At 50.3% G+C, this 27,390-nt stretch overlaps 5 protein-coding genes across 8 annotated transcripts in view; 3 read left to right on the forward strand and 2 right to left on the reverse strand.

Annotated features, from left to right (window-relative positions):
* Nucleotides 1–2,361, forward strand: part of VPS72 (vacuolar protein sorting 72 homolog) — a 10,969-nt gene extending 8,608 nt beyond the window's left edge. Inside the window, exons 5-7 of one of the 2 annotated variants that reach the window (XM_023724602.1) lie at nt 1,067–1,211; nt 1,381–1,396; nt 1,504–1,525. In XM_023724602.1, the coding sequence (XP_023580370.1) occupies nt 1,067–1,211; nt 1,381–1,396 (161 nt within the window). In that variant the 3' untranslated portion in view covers nt 1,504–1,525. Of the gene's footprint in view, nt 1–1,066; nt 1,215–1,380; nt 1,397–1,473 lie in introns of both variants that reach the window. The other variant, XM_004389551.2, reaches the window with a different exon arrangement.
* A 109-nt stretch (nt 2,362–2,470) lies between these two features.
* TMOD4 (tropomodulin 4) lies at nt 2,471–7,011 on the forward strand. Of its 2 annotated transcripts, XM_004389553.1 has the most exons (10): nt 2,471–2,612; nt 3,606–3,767; nt 3,959–4,115; nt 4,423–4,539; nt 5,028–5,117; nt 5,236–5,366; nt 5,461–5,568; nt 5,863–6,006; nt 6,264–6,408; nt 6,791–6,905. In XM_004389553.1, exons 2-10 carry the CDS (start codon nt 3,645–3,647, stop codon nt 6,811–6,813), a joined length of 1,038 nt encoding a protein of 345 aa, XP_004389610.1. In that variant the 5' UTR covers nt 2,471–2,612; nt 3,606–3,644; the 3' UTR covers nt 6,814–6,905. The 2 variants fall into 2 exon arrangements, with proteins under 2 accessions (XP_004389610.1, XP_012414920.1); XM_012559466.2 differs by lacking the exons at nt 4,423–4,539; nt 5,028–5,117 and having other exon boundaries at nt 2,559–2,612; nt 6,791–7,011.
* A 420-nt stretch (nt 7,012–7,431) lies between these two features.
* Nucleotides 7,432–10,502, reverse strand: SCNM1 (sodium channel modifier 1). The gene is made up of 7 exons (XM_004389554.2): nt 9,749–10,502; nt 9,420–9,490; nt 9,066–9,154; nt 8,869–8,966; nt 8,663–8,751; nt 7,735–7,929; nt 7,432–7,578 (listed from the first exon to the last, which is right to left on the reverse strand). Exons 1-7 carry the CDS (start codon nt 9,797–9,799, stop codon nt 7,479–7,481), a joined length of 693 nt encoding a protein of 230 aa, XP_004389611.1. The 5' UTR covers nt 9,800–10,502; the 3' UTR covers nt 7,432–7,478.
* Nucleotides 10,503–10,755: 253 nt separating this feature from the next.
* On the forward strand, nt 10,756–17,280 carry LYSMD1 (LysM domain containing 1). The gene is made up of 3 exons (XM_004389555.2): nt 10,756–10,944; nt 16,374–16,726; nt 17,122–17,280. Exons 1-3 carry the CDS (start codon nt 10,765–10,767, stop codon nt 17,258–17,260), a joined length of 672 nt encoding a protein of 223 aa, XP_004389612.1. The 5' UTR covers nt 10,756–10,764; the 3' UTR covers nt 17,261–17,280.
* A 1,505-nt stretch (nt 17,281–18,785) lies between these two features.
* Nucleotides 18,786–21,486, reverse strand: TNFAIP8L2 (TNF alpha induced protein 8 like 2). 2 transcript variants are annotated; one of them, XM_023724587.1, is made up of 3 exons: nt 21,386–21,485; nt 20,019–20,116; nt 18,786–19,422 (listed from the first exon to the last, which is right to left on the reverse strand). In XM_023724587.1, the coding sequence occupies exon 3, from the start codon at nt 19,416–19,418 to the stop codon at nt 18,864–18,866; it is 555 nt and encodes a 184-aa protein (XP_023580355.1). In that variant the 5' UTR covers nt 19,419–19,422; nt 20,019–20,116; nt 21,386–21,485; the 3' UTR covers nt 18,786–18,863. The 2 variants fall into 2 exon arrangements, with proteins under 2 accessions (XP_023580355.1, XP_004389614.1); XM_004389557.2 differs by lacking the exon at nt 20,019–20,116 and having other exon boundaries at nt 21,386–21,486.
* Between the last annotated feature and the right edge of the window lie 5,904 nt (nt 21,487–27,390).

The following is a 27,390-nucleotide window of genomic DNA, read 5'->3' on the forward strand; positions in this document are numbered from 1 at the left end:
GTAGAACAGTGTCACAGAGTGCGGGCGGCTGACACACAGTGTCCCCAGGAGGACTGTGGTCATTGCCGTAGAACAGCGTCACAGAGTGTGGGCGGCTGACACACACAGGGTCCCCAGGAGGACTGTGGTCGTTGCCGTAGAACAGCGTCACAGAGTGCGGGCGGCTGACACACACAGGGTCCCTAGGAGGACTGTGGTGAGTTGGACAACGGTGTCAAAGGAGGAGTAGTTACTCAGCTTAGTTAATTGTTGCGATGTGGGAATGCAGACCCAGGGTTGCCAGATTATTTTATTGTTGAAGAACCAGAAATCTCTATATTTAAATGTAATTACCTACTTTTTAAATGTCAACAATTCAGATTTTTCTATAAGACGCTATGTAGATCAAATGTAAACACTTAGATGAGCTGCCAGCTTGCACCTCTGCCAGACTGTGATAAGGACAGTAATGGGAGTGTGTACAAGGCCCAGCGGTAGTCAAAGAAGGGCATGGCTCAAACCATGTCTGTTGAGAAAGGGTTCAAAGAAATGGGTGTTGCTGTCAGCCTGGAGAGGACGCAGTGGAGCCTTGGGCACTAACTTCAACTGTTTAAAGGACGGTCATGTGGAAGATCAGACTTGTGTCCTTTATGGCCTTAGAGGGTAGAACAGTGTCATCAGGAAGTATATTTCAGCTCAGCATGGGAAGGAACTCTGTAATGACTAGAGATCCTAAGGATGGAATGAGCTGCCTGGGAAGGGAGTGAGTTGCCAGGGATTTGTCGCGGAGATTCTGGTACCTCCATGGTGGAACAACCAAGCCCGTCGTCAAGGCAGCCCTTCCCCCCTTGAGGTGCTGCACGTCCAAGGGGGTGAGGGACTCAGTACCTGAGACTCGAAGAACAGGGAGGGTGGCAGGCGTGCCGTGCAGAAAACCTGAAATGGGAGGTGCCGGGAGCTTGGGGCACTTTCCATAGTGGACTTGGGTAGTCGCTAGACAGCCAGGAAGAGGACTGTCATGGAACAGGACTGAGAGGCGGGAAGAGGGGCAATGCTGACCATCCCTCGTTTCTTCCTTTACCTGAAGAGACGTATGAGCGGCTTGAGGCTGACAAAAAGAAGCAGGTTCACAAGAAACGGAAGTGCTCTGGGCCCATCATCACCTATCATTCTGTGACAGTGCCACTTGTTGGGGAGCCTGGCCCCAAGGAAGAGAATGTCGATGTAGAAGGGTGAGTGACTCGGGGAAGGGAGAGGGTCCCCTTCTCTGTCCGGCTAGTGTTCCCTTAGCCCCATTTCACATACCTTCCTCACACAGTTGTCTCTGACACTTGGGTATTTTTCCAATTCCTTCCTTCACCTCCTCATTTCTCTCTCTCTCCTTCCTGTGTTTCCTTCCAGCCTTGTTACTTCATAGGTTCGTTCTGCCTCCTTTTTCTCTCCTCACCTCTTGGATCTTTCTCTCTGGATGTTTTCTCCTCTCTCCTCACTCCTTGTTTCTGTGTCTCTGTCTTTTGCCCTCAGACTTGATCCTGCTCCCGCGGCTTCTGCACTGACTCCACATGCGGGGACCGGAGCCGTCGTCCCCCCTGCCCGCTGCTCACGTACCTTCATCACCTTTAGTGATGATGCGACATTTGAGGAGTGGTTCCCCCCAGGGCGACCCCCAAAGGTCCCTGTTCGGGAAGTCTGCCCAGTGACCCATCGTCCAGCCCTGTACCGGGACCCTGTTACAGACATACCCTACGCTACTGCTCGCGCCTTCAAGATCATCCGTGAGGCCTACAAGAAGTACATCACTGCCCACGGACTCCCGGCTGCCTCAGCCCTGGGCCCCGGCCCGCCGCCTCCCGAGCCCCTCGCTGGGCCTGGGCCCCGAGCCTTACGTCAGAAGATCGTCATCAAATGAAGAGACGTCTAATCCTTCGAAACCTCTTTCCGGGCCTGGCTTGGGTCTCTTGACACTCCCTCCCCTCTCCCCGCTTCTCCTCTGTCATCTCTGATCTTCCTTTACCCACCCCTCTTCTCTTCTGTATTTCTTCCCCCTAGTTCCTGCGGGTTTTGTGGGTTTTAATATAATAAAATAGATGGACCCCATTTGTCTGGTGTCTGCTGTAGGGTTGGGAATGAGAAGTGTTTGTGAATGTCTGAGTATATGCTGATCTTCCTTTGATGGAAAGCATTTCCTATGAGCTGTCCTGTTTTAATTGTAGAGTACTCCTCCAACTAGACTGTAAGTGCCTTAAAATTAGACGCCAAAACAAAATCCTCATATTTGCCTTTCTAGCCCTCAGAAAACTGCTTTGAATAAAGCAGGCCCCAAATAAGCAGTGACCCTTACTGTCGTAGAGCTCCAGTGTCCAGGAGTCGGGCTGCTGTGAAGACAAGGGAAGGAGGTGCCGTGTCTGTTAGCGGCCACTAGAGGCTCTCAGGGCTGGGCAAGGTATGGGGGCTGTGTATATGTGATCTCCCAGTACCCCCCACCTGGCCCGAGCTAAAATAATAAAATGCTGAGCTCACTGTTCCCCCACCCTCTCCCCCGGCACCCGCGCTCCTCCTGCTGGGACCGCTGCTCCAGCAGAACAGACCCACCGACGGAAGGGGAGGTGAGGAGGGAGGTGGCATCGGGACGGGTAGGTGGGGAAGGCGGGGGGCTCATGGGTCAGCCTGGTGGGAGATGGGAGGAGAGGAGTGGCTCCCGCTGGGAATGGTATGGAGTGTGCCCGTCTCTGTCGCTCTGTGTTTCGGCCACTGTCCTGTGTGGCTGACGTCGTCCGTGTGAGTGTCTCACATTTTGTGGTGCTTTCCTGTTTAACACGGTATGCACAGCTTGCGTGTATTTTTCATATTGTAAGAGGTCGTGCAAGTTTAATCCCCTCACTGTTGTTGGAGAAACTGTCCCATTGAGAAGGCATTTCCCACCCATGGGGCCCGTGTCACCTTCCTGTCAAAGCTAGGGACAAACTATGGGGACTCAGCCCTTTGTCTTGAAGTCTTACCACCGTTCCCCCAACCTGGAAGTCCCTCAGACTTTCTGAGCCCTTGCTTTCCTTAGGATTTAGAATTCTAGCAAACACAGACAGTGAACTCTTGATCTGCCCTACGATACAAGGAGACGTGAGGGGAGGGCAAGAGAACTGTCCGCCTCTTTTCCCCCACAAGCCTTGATCTCCTTAACTGGTTTAGGAAAAAGGCTAGCTTATGGGGAAGAGAGGAGGAATTTTCCTGAAGCTCTCTGCCCACCCCCTTCCTTTCAATAGGAACTGGGCACAGGACCAGCTGTGCTGGCAGGGCCCCCAGCAGCTGTGCTAGGGTGAGCAGCAGTGACAGGCGAGGTTATAGGGGAGAGGTGTTGCCAAGATTTCTCCGTCAGACAGTGGAAAGGCAAACCCAGCTTGGATGCCTGGGATCCCCATCCAGAGTGGCTGGAAGCTGGGGAAGCAGGAAGCAGGAGGTTCTGGTTTTAACTAGACAACCTAAACTTCCTCCAACTTCCTATCCGCAACTAACCTCCAAGGCATCCAGTTCCTCGCTCTGCCTGCTGGCTGACTTCTCTGTGTCCCTACTGTGTCCATGTACGTCTGCCATCATTCAACCACTCTCCCCAGGTCCCCCAGGCTCCGGAGCCTGTGTGAGCACCACAGTGGGGAGGGGTGGGGGCCACCATGTCATCCTATCAGAAGGAGCTGGAGAAATACAGAGACATAGATGAAGATGAGATCCTGAGGGGCCTGAGCCCCGAGGAGCTAGAGCAACTGGACTGTGAGCTACAGGAAATGGACCCCGAGGTAGGGAACCAGGGCAGTCCCCAGGCGTTTGGGAAGGGTGCTGGGCCCCGGGTGGCGAGACCAGGGCTGTCTACACGGCCTGGAGCCCCAAGAAGACCAGGGAAAAGATGCCTGGAGATATTTTAGGGAGCCCCAGAGGTACCCCAGGTCAGAGGAGAGGTCTAACTTGCTCCCCAAAACCCATCCCTAAGAACATGCTCCTGCCGGCTGGACTAAGACAACGTGACCAGACAAAGAAGAGTCCAACGGGGCCGCTGGACCGAGAGGCCCTCTTGCAGTACCTGGAACAGCAGGCGCTAGAGGTCAAAGAGCGTGATGACTTGGTCCCCTTCACAGGCGAGAAGAAGGGTATGGGGACCCCAGTATTGGTGCCTCCCAGAACCCCAGTGGCTGTCTGTCACATGTCCCCGCTCCAGCATCCCTCTCATCTCCCTGCTCCAAGCTTCCCGGGGACTCAGGTGCCCTGATGCTGCATGCCAGGCTTGTTCTCATCAAGGGACCCAGGGGTTGTGGTTCCTGAGCTCGGTGAGGACTCAGACTTTCCAGTGTCCCCTAGTGACCCAGCATTCCACCTCCCTAAGAAGGAAAGGAAGCTGGAGGCCAAGATCTTGGGAGAAATAGCCTCTACCTGAGCCCTCCTACATCTCCCCACCAGGGAAACCCTATATTCAGCCCAAGAGGGAAATCCCAGCCCACGAGCAGATCACCCTGGAGCCCGAGCTGGAGGAGGCACTGGCCCAAGCCACAGATGCTGAAATGTGTGACATTGCAGGTGGGCAGCTGTGGGATGTGAGGGGCTGGGAAAAGCAGGGGCAGAGAGATCCTAGCCGTGCGTGGGGCTGCAGGGAGGCCCTGAACCAGGTCAGGTCTGAGAGAGCCTTGCAGGCAGCGGTTTTTGAATTTTTCTTACGTATTCACCCATTCGCTCGTTTCTTCAGTTCAGTTGGTTCACATCTCAAGGCAATTTCCCGTGGATTATAAAAGCGAATAAAAGTGAAGCTATTCTCGCGGAAGTAAGGAAGGCTCACCCTCCAGTGGCTCCTTAGGGACCCTCCCTCAGCCCCATCTGAATGTTTTAAAGCCACTGCCTTGGGCACTTGATGGAGGGGACCCTGAGGCCTGGGGAGGGTGGGAAAGCTCCCTGGAGGGGGAGAAGCCGTTAGGCTTTGGAGATGCTACAGCAGATTCGGAATGAGGCAGAGGGGTGCCTGGAGCCGGTCCCCTCTCACTCCTTGTGCCCCTTCTGCCAACCCTCTCCAGCAATCCTGGGCATGTACACGCTGATGAGCAACAAGCAGTACTACGATGCCATCTGCAGCGGAGAGATCTGCAACACCGAAGGCATCAGCAGTGAGTGTCCGCGGTGGTCGCAGGGTCTGCGGGGGGAGCACGAGCGCAGGGGTACAGAGAACCTGTGGGGAGGAGGCTGTGTGGACACGCGGGGTTCCCTTCCGGCCCTCCCCCCCAGGTGTGGTGCAGCCTGACAAGTATAAGCCAGTGCCGGATGAGCCCCCGAATCCCACAGACATAGAGGAGATCCTAGCGAGGGCTCGAGGCAATGACAAGGAGCTGGAGGAGGTGAACCTCAATAACATACAGGTATTTGACTGCCATCCTCCAAACAGTAACAGCAGAATGACGGCTGACATATCCCAGCTTCTTAGCCCACTATCTCCCGTCCCCCTGCTGGCAGGACATCCCGGTATCCACATTAACTGAGCTGTGTGAAGCCATGAAGACAAACACCTACATCCGGAGCCTCAGTCTGGTGGCGACTAGGAGTGGCGACCCCATCGCCAACGTAAGGCTAGCTGCCATCCCCACGCCTCTCCCCACACTCTGACGTGCACCCTGGCAGGGCTGCCCCGATGGAGACTCTGTGACCCTCAGATCATCTTCCCGGAGAGCCGCAGCCCTCCGTAATGCTCCCACCTCCACCGCTCTCCCTAACACCTGCCCTCCCTCTGCTCCCCTCTGGCCCCACGTACAGCTCCTCAGGGACTCAGAGCTGTGCTTCGCTCTTGCTCCTGTTCTTCCTCTCCTCAGTCACCTGAGAAACTTCTCCCTATTCCTAACCCAAGTCCCCACTACCCAGGCGGTGGCTGACATGTTGCGTGAAAATCGTAGCCTCCAGAGCCTCAACATCGAATCCAACTTTATTAGCAGCACAGGGCTCATGGCTGTGCTGAAGGCAGTTCGGGAGAACGCCACACTCACTGAGCTCCGTGTGGACAACCAGGTCAGCACCCCCTTCCTGTCTGCCATCAGCTAACACCCACTGAGCCCCCTTCCTGAGCCAGCCACTGGGCCAGCCACCTCATTTCATCTGGTGTGAATTCTCCTCTACGTCACTGTCTCTAGGAGGGGTCCAGGTCAGCACCTCTCATCAGCCACTATGGAGAAACCAGCCCCTTTGACCTCCCGAAGGGGTCTGTGGTGTGGGGTGGCGAACGGCCCAGAGAAGGTAGCTGACAGCCTCTGCCTCTCCCTCCCCAGCGCCAGTGGCCTGGTGACGCCGTGGAGATGGAGATGGCCGCTGTGCTGGAGCAGTGTCCCTCCATCGTCCGCTTCAGCCACCACTTCACACAGCAGGGGCCGCGGGCGCGGGCGGCCCAAGCCGTGACCCGGAACAATGAACTGCGTGAGTGACTGCGGACACGGTCTGTAGGGAGAGGGCCAAGCAGCGCAGAAGCTGGAGGATCCTCCTGCATACAGACTTAGCGTGGGACCAGCAGCCTCCGCGCTGCCAAACAGACATCCAAATGAGAAGTTCAGATCCCGCGAGGGATCAGGAAGTAGATAGAAAAGTCCCCCTGCCGCAAATATGTACCAGTGGAGAGAGAGAGGAGGCCAGAGATAGCTGCTTGGAGGCATGGGGTTTTTATTTGTGGTGTGGTTTCTTATTTTGTTTTCTTAACATGGTGTGGGCCTCTTTAGGAGTCTGTTCAAGGGCCAGGAAATGGAGAGGACTGCCTTTGCAGGAGGACAGAACCAAGACTTGTGTTTCCTCTCCGCCCTTACAGGTCGCCAGCAAAAGAAGAGATAACGCTGCATTTTCCTGTACCAACCAGAGCTGGCAGCCCTGGACACTTCAATCCTCATCTATCCCCCTTCCTGTAAATAAAAGCCCTTCTGTCCGCTCTGCCTGCCCTGGGCTTTGGGGTGGGAATCTTGGCAATAACCCCCAAGGGTTCCTGCCAGTTCACCAGGGGATTATTTATACTCTGGGGATCAGCAGGCAGGGAGGTTCAGGTTACTAGGAGGTGGGGGAGCTCCCTCTCTTGGTGTTCCCCATACCTCTGCCAGGGCCTTTGGTCTGTTCTACTTTCCCAGGGCACCAAGCCTCACCTGTTTCCAGATGTGGCTGGGTCCCCCCAGTGCCCACCCAGGTCCTTCATGTGATTTGAAGGTGAAAGGACTTGGAGTGGAGGTGGGGAAGGAGGCAGACAGCATGAAGGGCAGAGCCCTCCTTCTGACAGACTTATTAATAGGGTGCCGGGCTGCGTGCAGCTGACGCCTGGCATGACTTCGGTAGAAGGTGGGGGTGGGGTGAGAAGTACGAGGAGCTGTGTACACGGGAAGGAAGGAGAGTCTAGCCTGAGAATGAACAGTTCTGAAATCCCGAGACGGGACAAGGAACGAGACTCAAGGAAAGCTAGGCTCCCAGCGCCTGCTGCAGTTTATTTGTGAACTGAACGGGGAAAGAGGGTGTCAGTCCAAGGGGAGATCAGGGGGTTCCTCCTCATCAGAGTCAAACTCAACATTCTCATCTTTCACCCATCGACCCTGTCCATCTGGGATCCATCCAGAGCTGGAAATATCAGAGAAAACAGAATTGGTCAGAATGATGACGGGAGGTTTATTAGGAAGTTAGTGAGAATAAGAAAGAAAAGCAGCTGAGTAGATTTGCAAAAAGGAAGGTTAGAGAGAAAACAGCAAATCTGAGGAAGTGATTTGGCATAGTTACCTTCGAAGGGTGAGGTAACGCTCCAGGGCTCGTCTTCTCGTGGGGCTCATGGGTGCAGGGGCTGGGACAGTTGCTGATTTCTTGGCCTGTAGGCCAGCTTCAGGCTCAGATTCTCTGCTAATCTTCCCACTCTGGAGTTCAACCTCTGGGGGTGGAAAAGGGGAATGGGCGACAGAGGGACCAGGGGCTTCTGGTCTGGAGAGAGGAGGATTGAAGTCTGTAAAAGCAGTAAAGGAAAGAGCCAGCTCTCCTGTGACCTCCCAGCCCCTCAAAGCAGTGTTTCCTGAACTGCATTCCTCGAGCTGTTAATAAGTATTTGGCATAAAAAGGATTTTGAAATCAAATGAATTTGGGAAAGCCTAGGTTAAACAAAATTATTAAAGTTTTTTTTTTTTTTTTTTTTTGCTAATATTACTATTTTTCAAGTGGGATTACAAAGCGCCATATCCCAAACTTTATTTGAAACCACAAAATTCTTTTTCTTTTTCCTGGAATACCGATTCGCATCTTCAGAACACCAGAATTCCTCAGAATACAATTTGGAAAATAATAATTAGAGAGCTATCTATCTGCCTGTCCCTCCCTACTGATTCCCACACCGGCAATTCTTTTCTGCCCACTGTCTCCATCTTTTTATGTCCCTAAGCAACGTGAAATACCTTTCATAGTTATTCCCCTATTCTTAATTCCTCCTAATACAGCAGTGTTCAGTGAGGAAAGAATAGTCTTTTCAGCCAATGGTACTGGGACAACTGGATAATCTTCAAGCAAAAGAATGAAGTTGGACCCTTACCTCACACCATATACAAAAATTAACTCAAAATGGATCATAGACATAAAATTAAGAGCCAATACGGTGATGCTGTCCTTTCCCTGTTTCCCACCCTCAAACCATCATATTTTTCTCTGGCTTTCCCATCCCACAGACCTGTACTTCCGGCGGCAGCAACTGTTATAATGGGGGGCTCTGTGCAGAGCACTGTGAGTGATAAATCGAGTCTGGGCCAGCAGAGGAGCCTGGTATGGAGACAGGAAAAGAATCAGAGGCTTCAGAGCTCGAGAGAAGCTGAAGCCCCTCAAGCCTGGGTGTGCAGCAGGGTCCTGTCTGGGACACACCTTCCCCTCTCTGATTACCTCAGCTTTGGTCTCCTCCCGCCTCAGTTCATTCTGCTGTCTTGGATTCTGCTCCATTCCCTTTCCTGGCTGCTTCTTGCCATAAAAACCCTGCAGGCCTGAGGAGTAAGGAGGAGGGAATTCAAGCAAAGTACCAGGAATGGTCTGCAGAGGTGTCCAGGGTTTACTCTCTATCCCGTGTATTCCTCAAAACTTACTGGACAGATGTTTCTTCCCCGCACGGTGGGCAGTCAGCATGGCCAGGGTGTCCAGTACAGGCCGGTGAGGACAGATGGCGCAAGCAAAGCTGAGGAGGGCGACAGAAGACAAATGGTACAGGGGTAGGGGTGGGAGGCCTGCTGTAGGTCCCATCCGGCCCTCGAAGCCCTTTCCAAAGCTCACCTTTCCAAAGCTCAACTCCCAGTTCCCCTAACCCCCACCACCACCTCCTGTCTCAGTCCCTCACTCCCTGCCACAGAATTCTAGATAGTCCACAACTCCTCCTTAACAACAAAAGCTCAGGGAGCCTCCAACCGCGGAACTCTCCGGCTTGAGCCACTCCTCGCCCTCACCGTCCGTCCCGCAGCATCAGCGCCTCATCCTCCGGGATGTAGCTGGCCAGCAAGTCCCCGACTCTTCGTTTCTGGAGGGGTAGGAGAAGAAGTCCGCGCGGGATCAGCAGGACAGGAGGGAGGAGTGGAAGGGAAAAACGATCGGGACGAGGCACCAAAGGGAATACGGACTATGGGAGACCAGCGATCACAGGGCCAAGAGGTCTAGCAGCCTGGCTCCCTCTAGCACCACACCCCACGGAGCTGTTGCCCGAGCAACGACACAAAGCTCCTTCATAGTTTCCAGAGGGCGGCTGAAGCTGCTCCAGACCCTCTCGTTTCGCGCTTACTTTGAGCACACTGAGTTGACTCCAGTCGTCTCCTTCTCTCTTGAAAGACATCGCGACTGCGCGTCCCAGAAGCGATCAATTGGCCGGCACCGAATTCCTCGCTCCCTTCAGGCCACCGTAGCAAGAGAGGGGCGTCTCCTCACCCTCTTCCGGTCTTTTCCCGTTGGCCTCCTTACTTCCGGGATGCGCTTCCCCGCATGCATTGCGCGATCCCGAAAGGAGCCTCTCGCCCAAAGGGGACTGCATTTTCTATGGTGCCCTGCGACCCCGCAGGCGCGAAGCCTCTTGGGAAATGAAGTTTTTTCTCCAAGAACTGGTCGCCCGGCTGGAGCCAGGCCCTGGCATCTTGGCAGATTCGAGGCGTTTGGAATGACAAGACCCTAAATGTAGAGCTGATGCTTGTGCCCGATATTAAGACCGATCTGATGCGGAGGAGGCCCTTAAGGATCGCTGAGTGGGTAGTGGACTCCAAAGTCGCCAACCACACGCACTTCGTCTGCGGCGCCAGCCCACCTGGGGTGGGCCCGGCTCGTTCCAGACCCTAGAGGATCAACCCCGGGACGGGGCGGAGCTGGGGTGAAGGAGGGTCCGGGGGTCGGGCTGCCCGGCTGTGCAGCAAACTGAGGGAAGGGCATTGAGGAGTGTGCCTAGAGTTGCAAGGTCAAAGGTCGGTGTAGCGAGGAGTTGTGTGCTTCTAAAGGAGACCCTGGTAGAGACTGAATACCCAGGGGCCAGATTTGTGGAAAAGGGGCTTGGAGGGAGAAGAAGCGAGGGCAGATAACATCTGTCTAGAATATGCTAGGTCCCTAGGGGAGGGAGGGGAGGAGTGACGGGGGCGGGTGGAGGTTCGGGGAGTGAGGGGGAGCTGAGGGCGGGGCCGGGGGAAAGGGAAGATTTAGGAGAGAAGAAGGGGAAGGAATCTTCCTGGATATCCATTCCCAGACACCGGGCCCATCACTGTCGGTCACAGCCTGTCCTCCATCAGTCGCAACCCCAGCTGTCAGCAGGGTGAGGAGATGGCTTCTCCCTCTAGACAGCCCCACCTCGGGGGATCAGGACTGCTTCAGGGGAGCCGGGCTCGTTCTTATGGAAGCCTGGTGCAGTCTGTCTGCTCCCCAGTGAGGGAAAGACGCCTGGAGCATGAATTGGCACCTGGAGACACTCTGGCTGGACTAGCACTCAAATACGGGGTGACGGTGAGTCTTCCAAGACTAGGGAGCCGACAACCAGTTAGGAGGGAATGTCCTGAATATAGTGCCCCTTCTGAGTAACTTTCCCACAATTTTTCCTGATTGGGGCTGTGTCCTGCCTTTCATCTGTTGGTTCGTTATCCCTTCTCAGTGTTGCACTGCCTGGTAGGGGCAACCCCTGTCCCACTATCCTAATGGAGAGGAACAGCTCCTACTTTATTGAAGCCTGCTATATGCCAGATACTATACTAGGTGTTTTACACATATCATCCCGTCTGATGCTCACATCCCTATCAAGTATACAATTATTGTTCCCTTTTTGCAGATAAAGAAACTGAGACTTGATCTGTTAACCAATTTTACCAAAATCAAACAGCTAATGAGTGTCTGAGTTGGAATTCAGACAGATCTGTCAGCCTCTAAAGCCTGTACTGTTATTAACTACATGGAAACTTTTTAATCAGTGGTGATTAAACATTTACAGCAGATAATGGAGAGCTGGTTTTTGGTTCTAAGCTCCTGGTGTGCCTGTCTCTCCTTGTTCATTTTCCTTTCTCGGTGCTTTGCCTTCTTCTTCCCAGGAAGGTGGCCTTTCTTGGTAAGGAACAGGTACTCTTTACACCGAGTATGTGTAGTTGTGTTTGACGGGTGTAAACATATATTGCATTAAAGTTGGGGAGTGTTGCTCCATATCCTGTTCAATCTCACACAAGCAAATGTTGAATTTAGGCAGCATTTGCATGCTTGCTATGTTTAAAGCGCTGGGGTAACCATCTTGGAGACAGAAATAAAACGTGTGGCTGCTGCCTTCAGGTCATTTACAGTCTAGTGAGAGATTTCCTGGGACAAAAGTAATGATAGTAGGGGGCAGAATGTGTTGAATTTGTAGTGATATTAACAAAGGATGGGAAATGAGAAAGAGATGGGTTTGTACCTGGAAGGGGGCAGAGGTGAACATCAGTGCAGCTTTAGAGGGAGCCATTGCTGTCTATGGTCCTTGGAAGCCTTAGATGCTGCTTCCTCTGTGCCCCTCCCTGCGATTTATATAATACTGTTATTTACGTAGGATTTTGTCTTCTCAGTAGCCTAGACTTTCCTTAAAGGAGCACTGGTGGTGCAATGGTTAAGTGCTTAGCTGCTAACCAGATGTCCCAGGTTGGAACATACCAGTGGCCCCCAGGAAGACAAGACCGGGCCACCTGCTCTTGTAAGGATTACCGCCTAGGAAACCCTATGGCGGCAGTTCTACTCTGTCCTATAGGGTCGCTACAAGCGGGAATTGACTCAATGGCACACAACAGTATACTCTCCTTAAGGGTAGAAACTCCTCTCAATTTTGTATCCCTAAAGTCTGGTATAGGCCCCAGCATGTAGAAACTTAATAGATGTTTCTTGAATCAATGAGTATAGCTAAGATTTCCACACATAGAGACTGAGAGTACAGGAAAGAGAGTATTTCAAGTAGAGGGAATGGCCTAAGCAAAGGAAACCAAAGGAAAAAACCAAACCCATTGCCGTCCAGCTGATTCCAACTCATAGTGACGCTATAAGACAGAGTAGAGCCACCCCATAGAGTTTCCAAGGAGCGCCTGGTGGATTCAAACTGCTGACCTTTTGGTTAGCAGCCGTAGCTCTTAACCACTGCACCACCAGGATTTCCAAGCAAAGAAGGTGGGTATGAGAGTACAGGGTAGCCCCTGGGTCTCCTCAGGTCTCAGAAGCTTTGCAGACAAGGAAACCGGGCTACCAGGGAATCACCCAGTGCGCACTCAGGCTGTTGGCATTGCGCTGTATCCTTCCGAGCACAGACCAGCTCTGCAGTCTAGTGAACAAGAGTCCCATGTTCTAATCCCATTCTGCTGCCTACTGACCGAGTGACCTTGCTTAAGTCACTTCCCGTCTCTGGAACCTCAATTTCCTTACCATTTGTAAAATGAGGAAAATGTGTTAAATAATGATAATTATCTGAGTTATTACCTACTTATCATTTAAGGAACACTTGTTATGTGGAAATCTCTGTATACGTGTTACCTTGTATTATCATAAGACTCTATGAGGTAGGTACAACTATTCTCATTTAAAGACAAGGAAACTGAAGCCTAGAGAGGTAAGATAACTTTACACAGATTATGCAACTAGTATAATTGGTAGAGCTGGGATCAGACCAGGTTGTCTCATTCTAAAACCTTCACTTTTAATTGCTCTGTTATACAGAGTGGTGGCACAGTGGTTAACAGCTGCTAAGCAAAAGGTCAACAGTTCAGCTGCTCTCAAGAGAAAGATGTGGCAGGCTGCTTCTGTAAAGATTACAGCCTTGGAAACCCTACAGGGCAGTTCTGCTCTGTCTGTAGGATCACCATGAGTCGGAATTGACTCGACAGCAACACATTTGTTTTTTTTTGGCTGTATTATACTGTCTGGATTCTAAGGACCTTTCGAGCTCTCACGACTGTGACCCTGTGGCCCCGGGTCCCTCTGGGCTTTGATCTTGGTTACATCCTTCTTAAAAGTAGGATGATGTCCCCTTATATAGTGCTTCCAGGACATAATAAAACACACAGAAACTTCACAGGTTAATTCATAACATCTTGAAGCTGGAAGGGACCTAGGTTATTATCTAGGCAAAATAAAATTAATAGCATAGAAGCACTCGGCAAAGTAAATGTGCAGAACCGTAAGCCAGTTTTAACTTCTTTTAATTGTTCAGATTAATCTGATGTTATTTTTAAACATATTGTAACAGTATCAGATTTTATTAGTCACATTTGTGATCATAGTCTTGCCCCAGAGTAGAAACAGCTTTGATATTTGGCAAATATGGCCTTCCAAGCTGATGCCAACACAGGATGAATTTTTAGTAAAACTGGCAACCTGGCTCTCTGATAGTAAAATACTGATGGACTGTGTCTGTGGTTCCTATACTGTATTCTGTATTTATTCATAATGCATTAATGAGCCCCATTAATGTCAAACATTGTGGGATGCCGAACAGTGCCTTGGGGATACAAGACAGCAAGTTGCCATCTCTTCCCCTGAAGGACTGACTCACAGGGCAGTGGGAAAGACAAACGTGCAAAGAAGTGAATAACGATGTAACAGGGTAGGTATTATTTGGGCAATATTTACAGATGCTTTGGGAGCCCTGCTGGAGAAGGATGTGGCGGTCTGCTTCTGGAAAGATTTACAGCCTTGGGAACCCTATTGGGCAGTTCTCCTCTGTCCTATAAGGTCACTATGAGTTGAAATCTACTTGAAGGCCATGGGTTTTTGGGGGCCCTGATAAGGTAAGACAAAGGGAGTGATGTAGTTGAGTACATGTTTTCCAAGCCGAGGCTAGTGGGGAGACGTTTCAGGCAGAAGGAATAGCATGGATAGACACAAAAGTGTGAAAGAGCATGAAATGATCAAAGAAAAGGGAAGAGTTTGGAATGGCAAAATGTACAGGTGCAGGAGAGAGATGAAGCTCAACATGTCCTGTGGGGGCTACGCTGAGAAAGGCCTTGAATGCTAATTTTGATTTTATCTTTTGCGGGGGAAGCCATAGAAACCAATCCTGTTGCCATCGAGTCGATTCCGACTCATAGCGACCCTACAGGACAGAGTAGAACAGCCCCATAGGGTTTCCAGGGAGCGCCTGGCGGATTCGAACTGCCGACCTTTTGGTTAGCAGCTGTAGCTCTAAACCACTGTGCCACCATGGTTTCTGGGTGAGCCATGGGAGGTTATAAACTGGGCAGATTTATTCATCTTTTTACGAAAGATGGATGTCAGCAGGGTAGAGGATGGGCAGAAATGGAGAGAGAAAAACCAGTTAAACCGTTGAATAACCCAGATGAGAAATATTAAGGGTCCGTTCTAAAGCAGTGGCAGTAGACATAAAGATAAGACCGTGTGTGTGGACAGATTTCGGAAGCACTTCCGGTGCCCAGTTGGATGTTGGGTGCTGCAAGGGAGATGTGAGTCCAGGATGACACTGGTGTTTCTGTCCTGGGAGGCCAGGTGGATGCATGGTGATGCCAGTCACTGTGTTCAGTATTTGATAACTAGGTACTAGATAAATATTTGATCAATGAAATTTACTAATATTATACTGGGAAAAGCATTCCCAGAAGGAATGTAAAGGCTCCGGATTCTAGTTCTAGCTCTGTCATCAACTTGCTACATAATCTTAGGCAAACGACTTAACCTCTGAGCCTTTGTCTGTAACAGCGGTTCTCAAGTGAGGTCTGGGGACCCCTAGGGGTCCTTCAGAGTTTTTCAGGGGCCCACAGGGTGAGAATTATTTTCATAGTAGTAAAAACAAGTCATGATTTTTTTTTCATTCTTATTCTCTCATGACCGTGAAGTGGAGTTTTCCACAGACTGCATGGTGGGCGATACCGCGCCAGACTGAATGTAGTTGCAGATCAGAGAGTCTGATGGTCCTCTGTTAAGTCAGACATCAAAGTGATTTGCAAAATGTAAAACAGTACCTGTCTTCTCACTCCATTTTGGTTTTGCTCTGTTTTGGAAAATACAGGTTTTGTTTTTTTTTTTTAAATATTTATGTTAACATGTAATGAGTTTGTTATTTTTAAATAAACACATTTTTTAATTTTCTCAATTTTAATTTATAATGCATTCAATATTGACAGCTTTTTTAAAAAACTTGTGTTTATTTATTTTGTTCATTGTAGTTTAAGTGAAAGTTTACAATTCAAGTTAGTCTCTCATATAAAAATTTATACATACATTGTTATGTGACCCTAATTGCTCTCCCTATACTGTGACAGCGCACTCCTCCTTTCCACCCTTGATTTCCCGTGTCCATTCAACCAGCTCCTGACCCTCTCTGCCTTCTCATCTCAATGCCGGATGGGAGCTGCCCATTTAGTCTCATGTATCTACTTGAGCTAAGAAGCACACTCTTCACGAGTATCATTTTATGTCCCCATAGTCCCGTCTAATCTTTATCTGAAGAGTTGGCCTCGGGAATGGTTTTAGTTCTGGGCTGATAGAGAATCCGGGGCCATGCCTTCTGGGGTTCCTCCAGTCTCAGGCAGACCATTAAGTCTGGTCTTTTTACTAGAATTTCAGTTCTGCACCCCACCTTCCTCCTGCTCCATCAGGGACTCTCTGTTGTGTTCCCTGTCAGGGCGGTCATTGGTGGTAGCCGGGCACCATCTCCTTCTTCTGGCAATATCGACAGCTTTTACCCACATAAACAAAAGTTCTTTGAGATCGTCAATAAATTTTTAAAATGTAAAGGGGCCCTGAGATTAAAAAGTGTGAGAACTGCTGATCTGTAAAATGACATCAGCCCTCTGAACTTCGGCTTGGTTGTTACAGGGTCAGGTAAGACTCTGAACAATCACTTTATAAAAAGCATGAAATGCTATACAAATGTAAGATTAATTGTTATTGCTGTTATTAATTTTGGTGACTTTTCTTTTAAGATGGAACAGATTAAGCGTGCAAACCGCCTTTATACTAATGACTCCATCTTCCTGAAGAAAACCCTCTACATCCCCATCCTGACAGAGCCCAGAGACCTGTTCAATGGTTTAGATTCCGAGGACGAGGAAGAGGTACAGCCAAGTAAGGATGGAGTTAGGCCCCACTCAGCTGAGAGAAAAAAGCCAGAAAGAGGTTCGAGGCGTGCCAATGGTGAAATGCTCCCCACATCTGGCCAGGAACCCTCCACGCCCATCCACGACCTCTCAGCCTCTGACTTCCTTAAGAAGCTTGATTCACAAATCAGCCTGTCAAAGAAGGCTGCTGCCCAGAAGCTGAAAAAAGGGGAGAGCAGGTGAGTCTCGAATGGTTCCTTATAAGCCCCTGCGTGAACTCCTCTGTTCTTCCCGCCTTACCTAAACCTCACACACAAGTCAGCACGGTGCCAGCAGAAGCAAACTGATACCTTTTCCCCAGGTGGCCCCGAGACAGTGAGCAGAGCCAGGGGCTGCTGGAATGGGTAGAGGCAGTGGGAAACTGGGTTCTGTGTTCTCGTTGGAGTAGAACTTCCTGCTCTGATGATCCATGAAGGAGCATCAGGGATTTATCCAGAGGGTACTAAGATGCCGTCTTAGAGCAACGAGCTCACGTGTTAGGGGAGAAGGTTAGCCTCCCATGTGCCTCTCCATGTGAGCCATCCTCAGGTTCTTCCTTTGATCTGTCACTCCTTCCCCCTCTCCTCTACTGCAGGGTGTCTGGGGAGGATGCAGGTCCCCACCTGAGCTCCCCTCTGATGCAGCAACGCGCGGTCCTAGGTCCTGTGCCGCTGACCCGGACCTCGCGGACCCGGACGCTACGGGACCAGGAGGATGAAATCTTCAAACTCTGATGTCCCCAGAACTGACTGAGAGAAGCAACATGTTGAAGGGACAACCTGAGGGGAGAGGAGCCTGAGGTGAGGCTCAAGAACACAGCTTCCCAGCCTGCCTTCCTCCACTCCCGCCATCTTCCCCAGCCTCCTTGCCCACCCAGGGGTTTCCTCGGCCTGGGGAAGTTTTATTACAAGAGTAGCGGATGGGAAGTAGACCTCTTCTCAGTTTTTTGGCTGAATCTAGAGTTGTCCTTTAGATTCAAAAGGCTGTTTTTACATCCCTGCTGCCTTTCCCGTCCCTTAGGCATTCCTTGGCCTTAGAGCAGGGAAGCAGGGGATTTCCCAGCCCCCAACCTCCTCCCTGTCCCCAGCTATGTATCTAATTTATTTGGTGCTATATTGAAGTAATATTTATTGGCTATATTCCTTCCTACTGCTAGGCGAAAGATGGGATTTCTGTAACCCTTAGGTGAGGGGAACCCAGAACGGTGAGACAGTGACTGCTGGTCCCCCACCTCCTTAGCCAAGGATGTTATTGAGGATGGGGCAGTCGGTGATCTCATCCCACTGCAGTGAATGGGAACTGTGCCGGGCCTTTCCCCCAGCCTGAAAGTTAAGGATTTGGGCTCAGCCTTGACTAACCAGTCCCCTATAACTCCCGACTCTTGCTGTGAGAAAAAGCAGCGCTGTAAGCTCCTGAATGCTGCATCCCGCCAGTTCACCCCACTGACCTGCTTCTCTGCTCAGCCTGTGATGGGGCTAAGGGGGTGGGAGAAGGATTGTGTTGGGATTTGAAGAGAAGGACAGGCCCCTCTGTTGTGGGGGTCGCTGTCATACCCCATCCCCCCGAGCCTGTCTGTCTATGCCTCGCCCCTCTCTGCGTATTTATCTGCCATTTGTCTGCAGTACAGTTTGTTCTTTTTAGTTTCTTAAACAGAAGAAGTAGGTAGGACAACCTCACTGATCCTGGAAATAAGCTCAGTCTCCTGTATGGAAATGGGGAGAGGTGAGATCAGTGGTGTTTACTGCCCGCCTTTCTTCTGCGATGATCATAAGGCGTGAGAAGCCGGAGAGATTAAACATTGAGCCCTGTGCATGTTTTCGTAGTTTTATTTCCCCCGTGAGGGTCGCCCCTGCCCTCACCCCTGCTTCCTGCACTCTGGGATGGGACCTCTGGTGTCCATCCAGGCTCTGCCTAGAACTGGAGGTGCTAGGATGTCTCTCTCTAAGGGCCCCTTACCCACTTCTGTCTTTAGTGTCCCCGGATGGGTTAGATGAACTGTGCCCCCTCCCCCTGCTTCATAGAGGAGGGGGATTTCCTGTGGCAAACGTCCCTTATGGAGGCAATAGAGATCCAGGTTTCACTTCGTCTTTTTCAGGCAGCTTTGTTTCCTGTCCTGGGGGCTGAAATGGGAGAGAGTCCTCAGCCCTCAGCATTGCCCGTCTCCATCAGCAGTCTGGGTGTGGGGTGGTCTCAGAGCCAAAGCGCTCTTGGGAAGGACTGAAGCCGGAGGGGTCAAAAAGCGTTAGTGCAGATGAGCAGGGTTAGAAGGCCAACCGTTGTCTGTGGTTTTCTCAGTCGGCCATTTCCCCAAGGTGGACCATGCTGGGCTCAGGACTCTCAGAGTTTCCCCTCATCCAGCAGCTTCCTGAGTCCATCACAGATCTTGCCGAGGTGCTGAGAGAAGTCAGGCCCGTAGAGGGCCGTGAGCAGGCTCCGGTCAGCGAAGTGGTCAAACACGTGGCGGATGCGGCCGTGGGACTTGGGCGTGAGGTGGTTCTCCACCAGCTCCAGCAGCATATCCCGGCACTCGGTCAGCAGGTTGGCCAGCACGGCAGCCTCGAAGGTGAAGTCCACCTCGCTAAAGCTGAGTGCTGTCATGGCGCCCTGCCGCAGCTTCTGGCGAAAGCGGGCGGCCAGGTCCAGCTCACCGGGGCCAAAGCAGCCGCTGCGGTGCAGCACGGCGACCTTGACGGCCACCTTGACCAGGTCCTTGATGACCCGCTGGGCCTGGGGCCGGCTCTGCGTGTACTCTTTGGACACACGGTAGAGCTCGTCCAGCACCTCACTGCTTGTCTCATCGATGAAGAGATGGGCCACGGACCGGCCTGCCATCTTGCTCAGCAGCTTCTTCTCCGCTTGCAGCGCCAGGCTTTTTGAGCTGAAAGGCTCCATGTTCCTGGGGAGTGGGACGTGTGGTCAGTCACGAGAAGGAAGGCCGCAGGCTTCCTTAGAGAGAGAGAAATGCCCTTTCTCCTTCTGTTTCTTTCTCACCCTCATCTCTGCTTGTCATCTGCCTTCCCCTGAGTCCCTTAGTCCTCTCTGACTCGCTCCTGCTTTTCTCTTTTAATGCTGTTGTTGTCAGGTGCCATGGAGTCGGTTCCGACTCAGAGCGACCCTGGAGGACAGAGCAGAACTGCCCCTCAGGGTTTCCAAGGAGCGGCTGGTGGATTCGGACTGCCCACCTTTGAGTCAGCAGCTGAGCTCTTAACCACTGCGCCACCAGGGCTCCTTTAGTGCTGTAGGAAACCTCGTCTCCAAAACAGCAGGAGCGGCGAAATCTTTGATGGCAGGCATGTGGCCAGCTCACCACATGTCGTGTCTTAAGGGGAAGCAGGCTGTCACTGCTACCCTGGAGAAGACAGGGCGTACCTGGCAGACAGTTCTCTCAGCCACCGTTTTGAACCCTGACTGTGTACCACAGTCTCTGAGGTGTAGCCGTTACTCCCCTTGCTTTACCACTGAGCAGACCGAGGCTTACGTTATGTAACTTACCTGCGGTCAGACGTAACTGGTTTTCTGACTCCCAAGGCTGATGTCGGCTAGCGCTCTGTGCTGTCTTTACACAAGTGAGAAATGGGGTCCCGGGAATTCTAGCAAGAACTAATATTTACTGAGAGCCTGTAGGTCCCTGGGTAGTCCCAGCTGTTTGCACTAGGCTACTAACCAAAAGGTTGGCAGTTTGAACCCACCCAGTGGTGCCGCGGAAGAAGGGCCTGGTGATATGCTTCCATAAAGCTACAGCCAAGAAAACCCTGTGGAGCAGTTCTGTTCTCTCACACCTATGGTTGCCATGAATCGGAACCGACTCGACGGCAACAGTTTTTTTGTTTGTTTTATTTGGTGCCAAGTGCTTTATGAATTATCTCAATCTCCCCGACTGTCCTTAAGGAGGACACCCCTTTTGACAATGAGGAAACTGAGCTACAAGATATTAAGTAGCCTGGCCAAGGTCACTAGTAAATGATCAGCACGGGTATCCAACCACATAATCCGGAAGGACCTCCTTCCCGGGACCCTCAATGAGGGTGACGCGCACCCAGGAGGCCTGAGAAACAACCCCCGGGGGCAGGCAGCACTGGAAGTCTCAGGTCTGCTGGGGTAGGACCGAGGACCCTCCTGGAGGCACGTGAGCTGCGTGTGTCCAGGGTTCTGTCCCCATGTGTCTTCTTCTGGTTGTTTTGCTTCTTACTTCCCCCTCCCCTGCTCTGCAGGATGTGGCTGTGACCGCAGTGAGGAGCAGCCTCGCCCTCTCCCCCAAACCAACATGGGAGTCTGAAGAGGTAGAGGGGATGGGTAACTGGGGGGGTTTCTTCCCCAGATGCACCAGTCCAGCGGGAACCTGGAAGCTTGCTTTGCTCCTGGCTTGGCCTGGGACTTTCTAGCCATGCTCTACAGCCGGAAGACGAGGTTGCCCCACATGAGCCTTCCTTCCTCCTTGGCCTTCCTGTTACCCAGCTCTCTTTTGGCCCCCCGTTGCCACCTCACGCTTGGTCTGCTGTCCTCTCCCTCTGTCACTTTCAGCCTCCTCTTTTATCCTGTCTGGGTGCTTCCCTGTGTTCCTCTGGCCATGCTCTCCTCTGGCCCTTACCCATCTACCTCCACATCTTCTGAGATTTCCTTGCAACCTATGATACTTTGTCAAATACCCATATCCATCCCCATCCCTCAGCCTCTGCTGTCTCCACCCCATCCCAAGCCACGTCTTTCTTTCTGAGGCTGGCTTGTCCCAGGGAAAACTCAGCTGGACATCTCCACGGGGGACCCAAGAATTCTCTCCATCAAGCGAGAGTCTCCCAATACGGAAAGCTAAGGCTGAAAGAACTGGGGACCCTCCCACCACCCACTCCCCTAGAGCCTACCCTTCTGTGGTTGCCAGTCCGTCACCTGCCCGGCGCTGGGGCCAGTCTTGCCTTGGATGTTCCCGGGAGAGCTGACAGAATGGAGAAGCTCCTAGGTGAGGGCCCTTTGGCCTGGCCCCACCCCTCAAGCCCCGCCTACCTCCTCTCTGCTCCACCTCCGGTTGGTCGATCCTCTACTACTATCACCAAGGAGGGTACAGCCCAGAGCCTCCTAGAAATAAGACAAAGGGCAGAAGGAATAGCCCTCTGGGAAACAGTTTTGATTCCTGGGGAAGGGGGAGGGGGACTGACTTAGACTCGCTCTCCAATTGTTCGCGCTTTCTTTCCTTCCTGCCGAGTTCCTCTATACCCTGTTCTTATAGTCTGTGATACTGGGGAAGAAGTCAAGTCCACATTTCTGGGGCGAGAACCAGTGGGAAAGTTCTCAGAAGTGAACTGGACTTCGGCTGGAGACTCCAGGGGCAAGCTAGGGACCAGCAGGTCTGAGCGTGTTCCCGGAGTCTCCAGGGAAAGGGAGGGCGGCATTACCACGAGCATGTGCGTCCAGTGCCTGGCTGGGGAAGGGGCACCGACTGCCTGGACCCTGAATACTGAGGGCGGGAGGCGCTGGGGCCAGGGCTGCTGGACCACGTGCGACCAGCAGGTGTCAGCACAGCACTGAGACGCTGTGTGGAACAAGCCTCCTGAGCTTTGTAGCTGCTAAGGGGAAACAAAAATGAGGTAAGTCACAGTTTCTGAGGAAGGCAAAAATATTCACCATCAAGAATCTTACAGCCTAGTCAGGGAGATAAACTTACGTATGGAGAACGGTACTACAAGGCAAACTATGCCATTAGCTGTAATAGCTGTTAGGTGCCATGGAGTCGAGTTGAGGTTTAAAGAATTACGAGAGGAAAGCGTTATTCTCGTAGACTGCTTCTGACAGGAGGGCTCCAAGAAGCCTTGCTGAAGAGGCAGACTTGGAAGGTTGGAGTCAGCTGTTTAATAAGCAAAAATGGGGAAGACGTGCTTCCCAGAAAGTGGGGACCCCATAAGTTAATACCAGGAATGAATATAATACAGGGCACACTCAGGAAATGGTCATTTATTCTCTAAGGATGGAACATAGATAGTTAGAGAAGAAGAAGTCAAAATGGTGGCATGCGTTAAAGGAGTTGGTTGCTCCAGAGTTCACACTTTCCCTGTAGCAGTGGGGACTCCATGAAAGCCTTTTGATCAGGGGAGTGAAATCATTAGGTCAGCGTCTGGAACATGTTAAACGCTTCAACCAATTTTTAGCTGTGGAAGTGATCGATGGTATAGTCTGCTTAAGCACAGGATGAGAACTGACGGACGAGAGACCTTGGGATTTGGTGACTTTACAAGAGAGAAGCTCTAGAAGAAAGGGAAGGGTCGGAAAGTCGGCTGGTTATGAAGAGTTGAAGAGTAAATCCAAGTGCAGAGGTGGAGCCAGTCAGGATACCACTGTCTCCAAAACTGTTGATTGTCCTCTTGGAGACAGTGGTTGGCTCGTGGCTCCTTTATTATTCTCTCTTCTTTATTCCCGGAGTCCAAAACTGAGGGTCCGTGATACACCTTGGGTTGGGAAGTGTTGACAAGTCTTCGAAGGAGTGTGCTGGGAAAGGGATGAAGAGAAATGGAAAGGCTCCTTTGGGATTTGAGCACTTTTGTAGGCTGAGAGGAAGGAGCCTGTGGAGAAGGAGAAGGCTTAGAAGATGGAAAGGAGAGGGGATGATTATGGAGAGAGGTGTGGAGGCAGATGGACAAGAATGAGACCAAGTTCAGGGAGGGAGGGAGGGAGTGCAGAGACAGGAAACTAGCGTTGGTGGGATGCACTCTCCTAGATGCTGTGTCAATATCTCATTCAATCCTCACAACACCCTTATGAGTTAAATCTCACTCACTATATCCTTTTTACTGATGAAGAAACGGAGGCTTAAAGAAGGTAAATAACCTGTCCCCAAGTCACGGAGCTAATAAACGGCAGAGTCGGGACCTGATGTGATTCCTGAGCCTGTGCTTGTTTGATAATTACAAGTTTATGAGGTGATAACTTTAACCTCATACTGAATGTGGTGGCATTCTACCTCTGTGTGCTCCATCAATTCACTGATCATAGACTCTAGGGACAATACTAGGTGGCTCTATAAAAAATCACAGGAAAAATAAAACGTTCTTTTCTCGAGGAATATACAGTTTAGTTGGGAAAAAAAAAAACGTTGCCATCGAGTTGATTCTGGCTCATAGTGACCCTATAGGACAGGGTAGAACTGCTCCATGGGGTTTCCAGGGAGCGGCCTCATGGATTCCAACTGCTGATCTTTCGGTTAGTAGCCAAACACTTAACCACTGTGCCACCAGGGCTCCATGCCATCAGGGCTCCAGTTGGAAAATAAACCCGTTGCCTGCCGTCGAGTCTATTCCAACTCATAGTGACCCTCCAGGACAGAGTAGAACTGCCCCATAGGGATTCCAAGGAGTGGCTGCTAGATTTGAACTGCCAGCCTTTTGGTTAACAGCTGAGCTCTTAATGTCTGCGCCGCCAGGGGTCCCGTTGGAAAATAGGGGAGGGAAAATCCGAGAAGATGCAAATAGAGTAGTGCCTTCTGAATCCAGGATCTGCTGCCAACAACCTTACCTGTTTACCTCTCTAGCTTGACCTCTGTGTCCCTGTCTGCGCTCTGTTCTAGCCGCGCTGGGATTCCTGTCATTCCTCCGCTATTCACCGAGGTCAGCGTCTCTCTTTCCCCCTTCCCCTCTGCTCCAGGCCTTCTCACTTCTTGTCACTCAGCCTGGAACGCTTCTCTCATGCAAACCGCTGCTTTGCCCAGGAACTCCTACTCATCCTTCAGGTCTCAGCTGGAAAGTCACATATTCTGTGAAGCTGTCCATGACCCCCTCCCCGAACTACATTAAACCCCTCTGTGACGTAGTCCTGTAGAACCGCGCGCCTCCCCTAGTATAATAATCCCTCTCCACTGTGATTTGTGATTTTATTAACGTCTTTCTCTGTTAGATTGTAAGCTCCATGAGGGCAGGGTTATGTTTTAGTGTCTGGCACATGACTGTGCTTAATAAATAGTTGCTGAAAGAAAACAACTGAAAACCCATCCAAGAACCAGGAGAGAAGAGGAAACAGTAGCACTGCGACACGTGTTGTAACATTCAATCACTTCACTCATGGGGAAGCCTTTTATTTTGTCTTCATCTATACCCATTTCTACCAATCTCCAAATCCACAGCAGCAAATTAAAAGAGGAAAGAGGAGCTTTTAGAAGCAAGACCACTGAGAGCAATGAGCATTTAGTGTAAGGGAAGACTAGGAAAACAAAAAAAGCTGAAACTGAAGGTGACAGCATTTTTGGCCACGTAAAGGAGGGGCAAACAGGAGTAACTACACATAGTCTAGACTTTGGGGTCCTCGCTGTTTCCCTGGACAGCTGAGTTCACAGTGCTCCCTCTTAGTAAGCAAAAGCGTAAATGATCGTATTTTACATGTGTGAAACACTTTAGAATTTATAAAACATTTTCACCTGCATTACAGGTAGTCCCCAGTGACGGGGTTCCATTCCAGTTGGTTCTGATGTAAGTCAAATACCTCATTTTTTATTTTTGTTTTCATTATTATTGCCTGTTAGTATCTTTTAAATCAAAAAATTGAACATCTATGAGTGGACATCTGAGAATGGTAACATCAGCAAATCACACACTGCAACATTGTATATAGTACATATTATTAACAATAAGATACACCAAAAAAAAAAAAAAAACCCACTGTTGTAAGTGTGGTTTGTTGTAAGTCGAACATGTCGTACGTTGGGGACTACCTGTATCCTTTCCGATCCTGTTATGTAGGCAGGAAGGTAATCTGTCCACTGGCAGTTGACAGATTCAGCCTTAGAGATAAGGGGTTTATCCAAAGCCATACTCCAGAGGTGAATCTAGGTCTTCATGACTCCAACTCGTGTTCTTCCCACTATACAATCCACAGGAAATGAATTATACCTTCTTGAATAATCTCTGTTTGAGACATTTCAAATGAAAATGTTTGGTACTTGATTAGGTAAACTTCAGTTACCTGAAAAAAAAAATTGTTCAGAATGGAATATTCCTCTGGGTTCTGATGAGCTGACATTTTATCGTGATTAGATCAGTATTCTCGTATCAATTCAGGAAGAGAATGTTCAGTGTGATCTGAAGCAGTCAAGCAAGACTTCAGCCTGCTATAACTGTTGGGGTGGATTATCCTGACCAGCGAGAATGCACAGGGCAAGAAGAGGTAGCTGAGGCTACGACCCTAGGAGAGGTCAGAGAAGGCTGAGAAAGAGAGGCCATATGGATAGATATGAAGCCATTCATTCACTTAATCTTTATTAAGCCCGTAGTCTCTACCAAGAGAAAGAAGGACCCTAGGAAGCAAAAGGAGAACATTTCAAGGGGGGAGGGGTCAACAGGGTCAAAGGTTGCAAGCGGGCAAAGGATTCCGAGGGAAGAGATGGTCATTGAATGTGACAAGCAGGTCATTAGTGGGCTTGAGGACAGCAATTTCAGTGGATTGACAAGCAAACTAGGCTGCAACTGATTGAGAAGTGATTAAAAGGCAAGAAATGGATACAGCAAGTATAACTGACTTTCTAGAAGCTTAGCTGTGAACCGAAGAGAGAAATTAAGTGATAGCTAAATACACGCAAAGATCAAGGGGAAGTTTGGAATATTTTTCTTTTACTCACAGGCTTATGTGATACGTGCTTGAGTGTATATGCCGAGGGGAAAGTGTCAGTTAAAAAGGAAAGGTTAAAAATAAAGGAAAGAGAAAAGGTTTGAAGATACGTGGAGTAAAGCCCCTAAGGAAGAGATTTATTCAGCTAATGTGTTAATAGTTAGCACCTGCTATGTGCCAGGCATTGTGCTAAATGCAAAGGATACTGTGGTGGACGAGACAGACATGGCCAGGCCCTGTCTGTACGGAGCTTCTAGTAAAGTGGAAGGTGAACCCTAGACGGGGATCTCATCGACGGGGATGACAGAGATGTGAGGATGCGGCTAAGTCCGTCTGTAGCGGGCAAAAAGTTGGTGGAATTCTCACTTTATCACTTTTGTTTTCTCTGAAGATGGATGTGGGTTCTACTGAAATGAACAAGGAACTTGTAGGGTAAGGAACTTGAGAGGTGGAAGTTTGAAATAGCCACTGGTAGGGGTTAGGGGAGGGTAATTTTCCAAGCTTGGTGATCCTGAATTTATAAAGGCCCCAGTCAGGGGAACTATGATTTTTCTCCAGAAGTCCTGGGGAGTAGGAACAGTCATTTCGATTTGTTCATTGAAATAGTTCTCAGATCATCCATTTCCTTCCAAACCCAATGCCACCATTCCTGTCTGATTGTCCCCCTCCCCTCATCCTTGGACCTCTCTGTCTTCTTGCTAAAATACCAATTTTGACAAGGTACACCCTTATTCAAGAATTTAGGACTTCTTTTCCTATCACATTATTTTAACCTATGGACACTGGCATTCTCAGGCCTTCCCTAATTCGTCTCCCTCTTCACCTTTCTTCTGCTTCTAACTAGTGCCTTTCCTATCAGCCATACAGGACCTTTTGCTGTCCCTGCTTCAGGCTCCATACTCACCGGGTAAAAGTGCTTCGCTTAAGCTCTGTCCCTCTTCGGAACACGTTCTCCTTTCGTTTGCACCAAGCCAACTCCCACCAAAGTACTCCCGTGCGCCATGAAAATCTATATCCAGCAAGTCAACATTTTTCCCACAGTCGCCATGGAGAGGATTTATTATCTTTTCCTTACATTTGAGGATTTATGTTCAACATAGGTTTTTTGTTTGTTTTACATTTGGTATTGCTTCTAATCATTTACTGGTTCAAAGTCCTATTTTAATTCAAATAGATGGTCATTTTCTTAAAGATTGGGACCACATCTCACAGTGCATTGGGCTTGAAAGAATTGCTTAATATTTATTGGATTGAATTGAGATTTGAGCTGGACCCTAAAATTTTA

The sequence above is a fragment of the Trichechus manatus genome, unplaced genomic scaffold, assembly GCF_000243295.1.
Source record: "Trichechus manatus latirostris isolate Lorelei unplaced genomic scaffold, TriManLat1.0 scaffold00250, whole genome shotgun sequence".
Classification (NCBI taxonomy): Eukaryota; Metazoa; Chordata; class Mammalia; order Sirenia; family Trichechidae; genus Trichechus; species Trichechus manatus.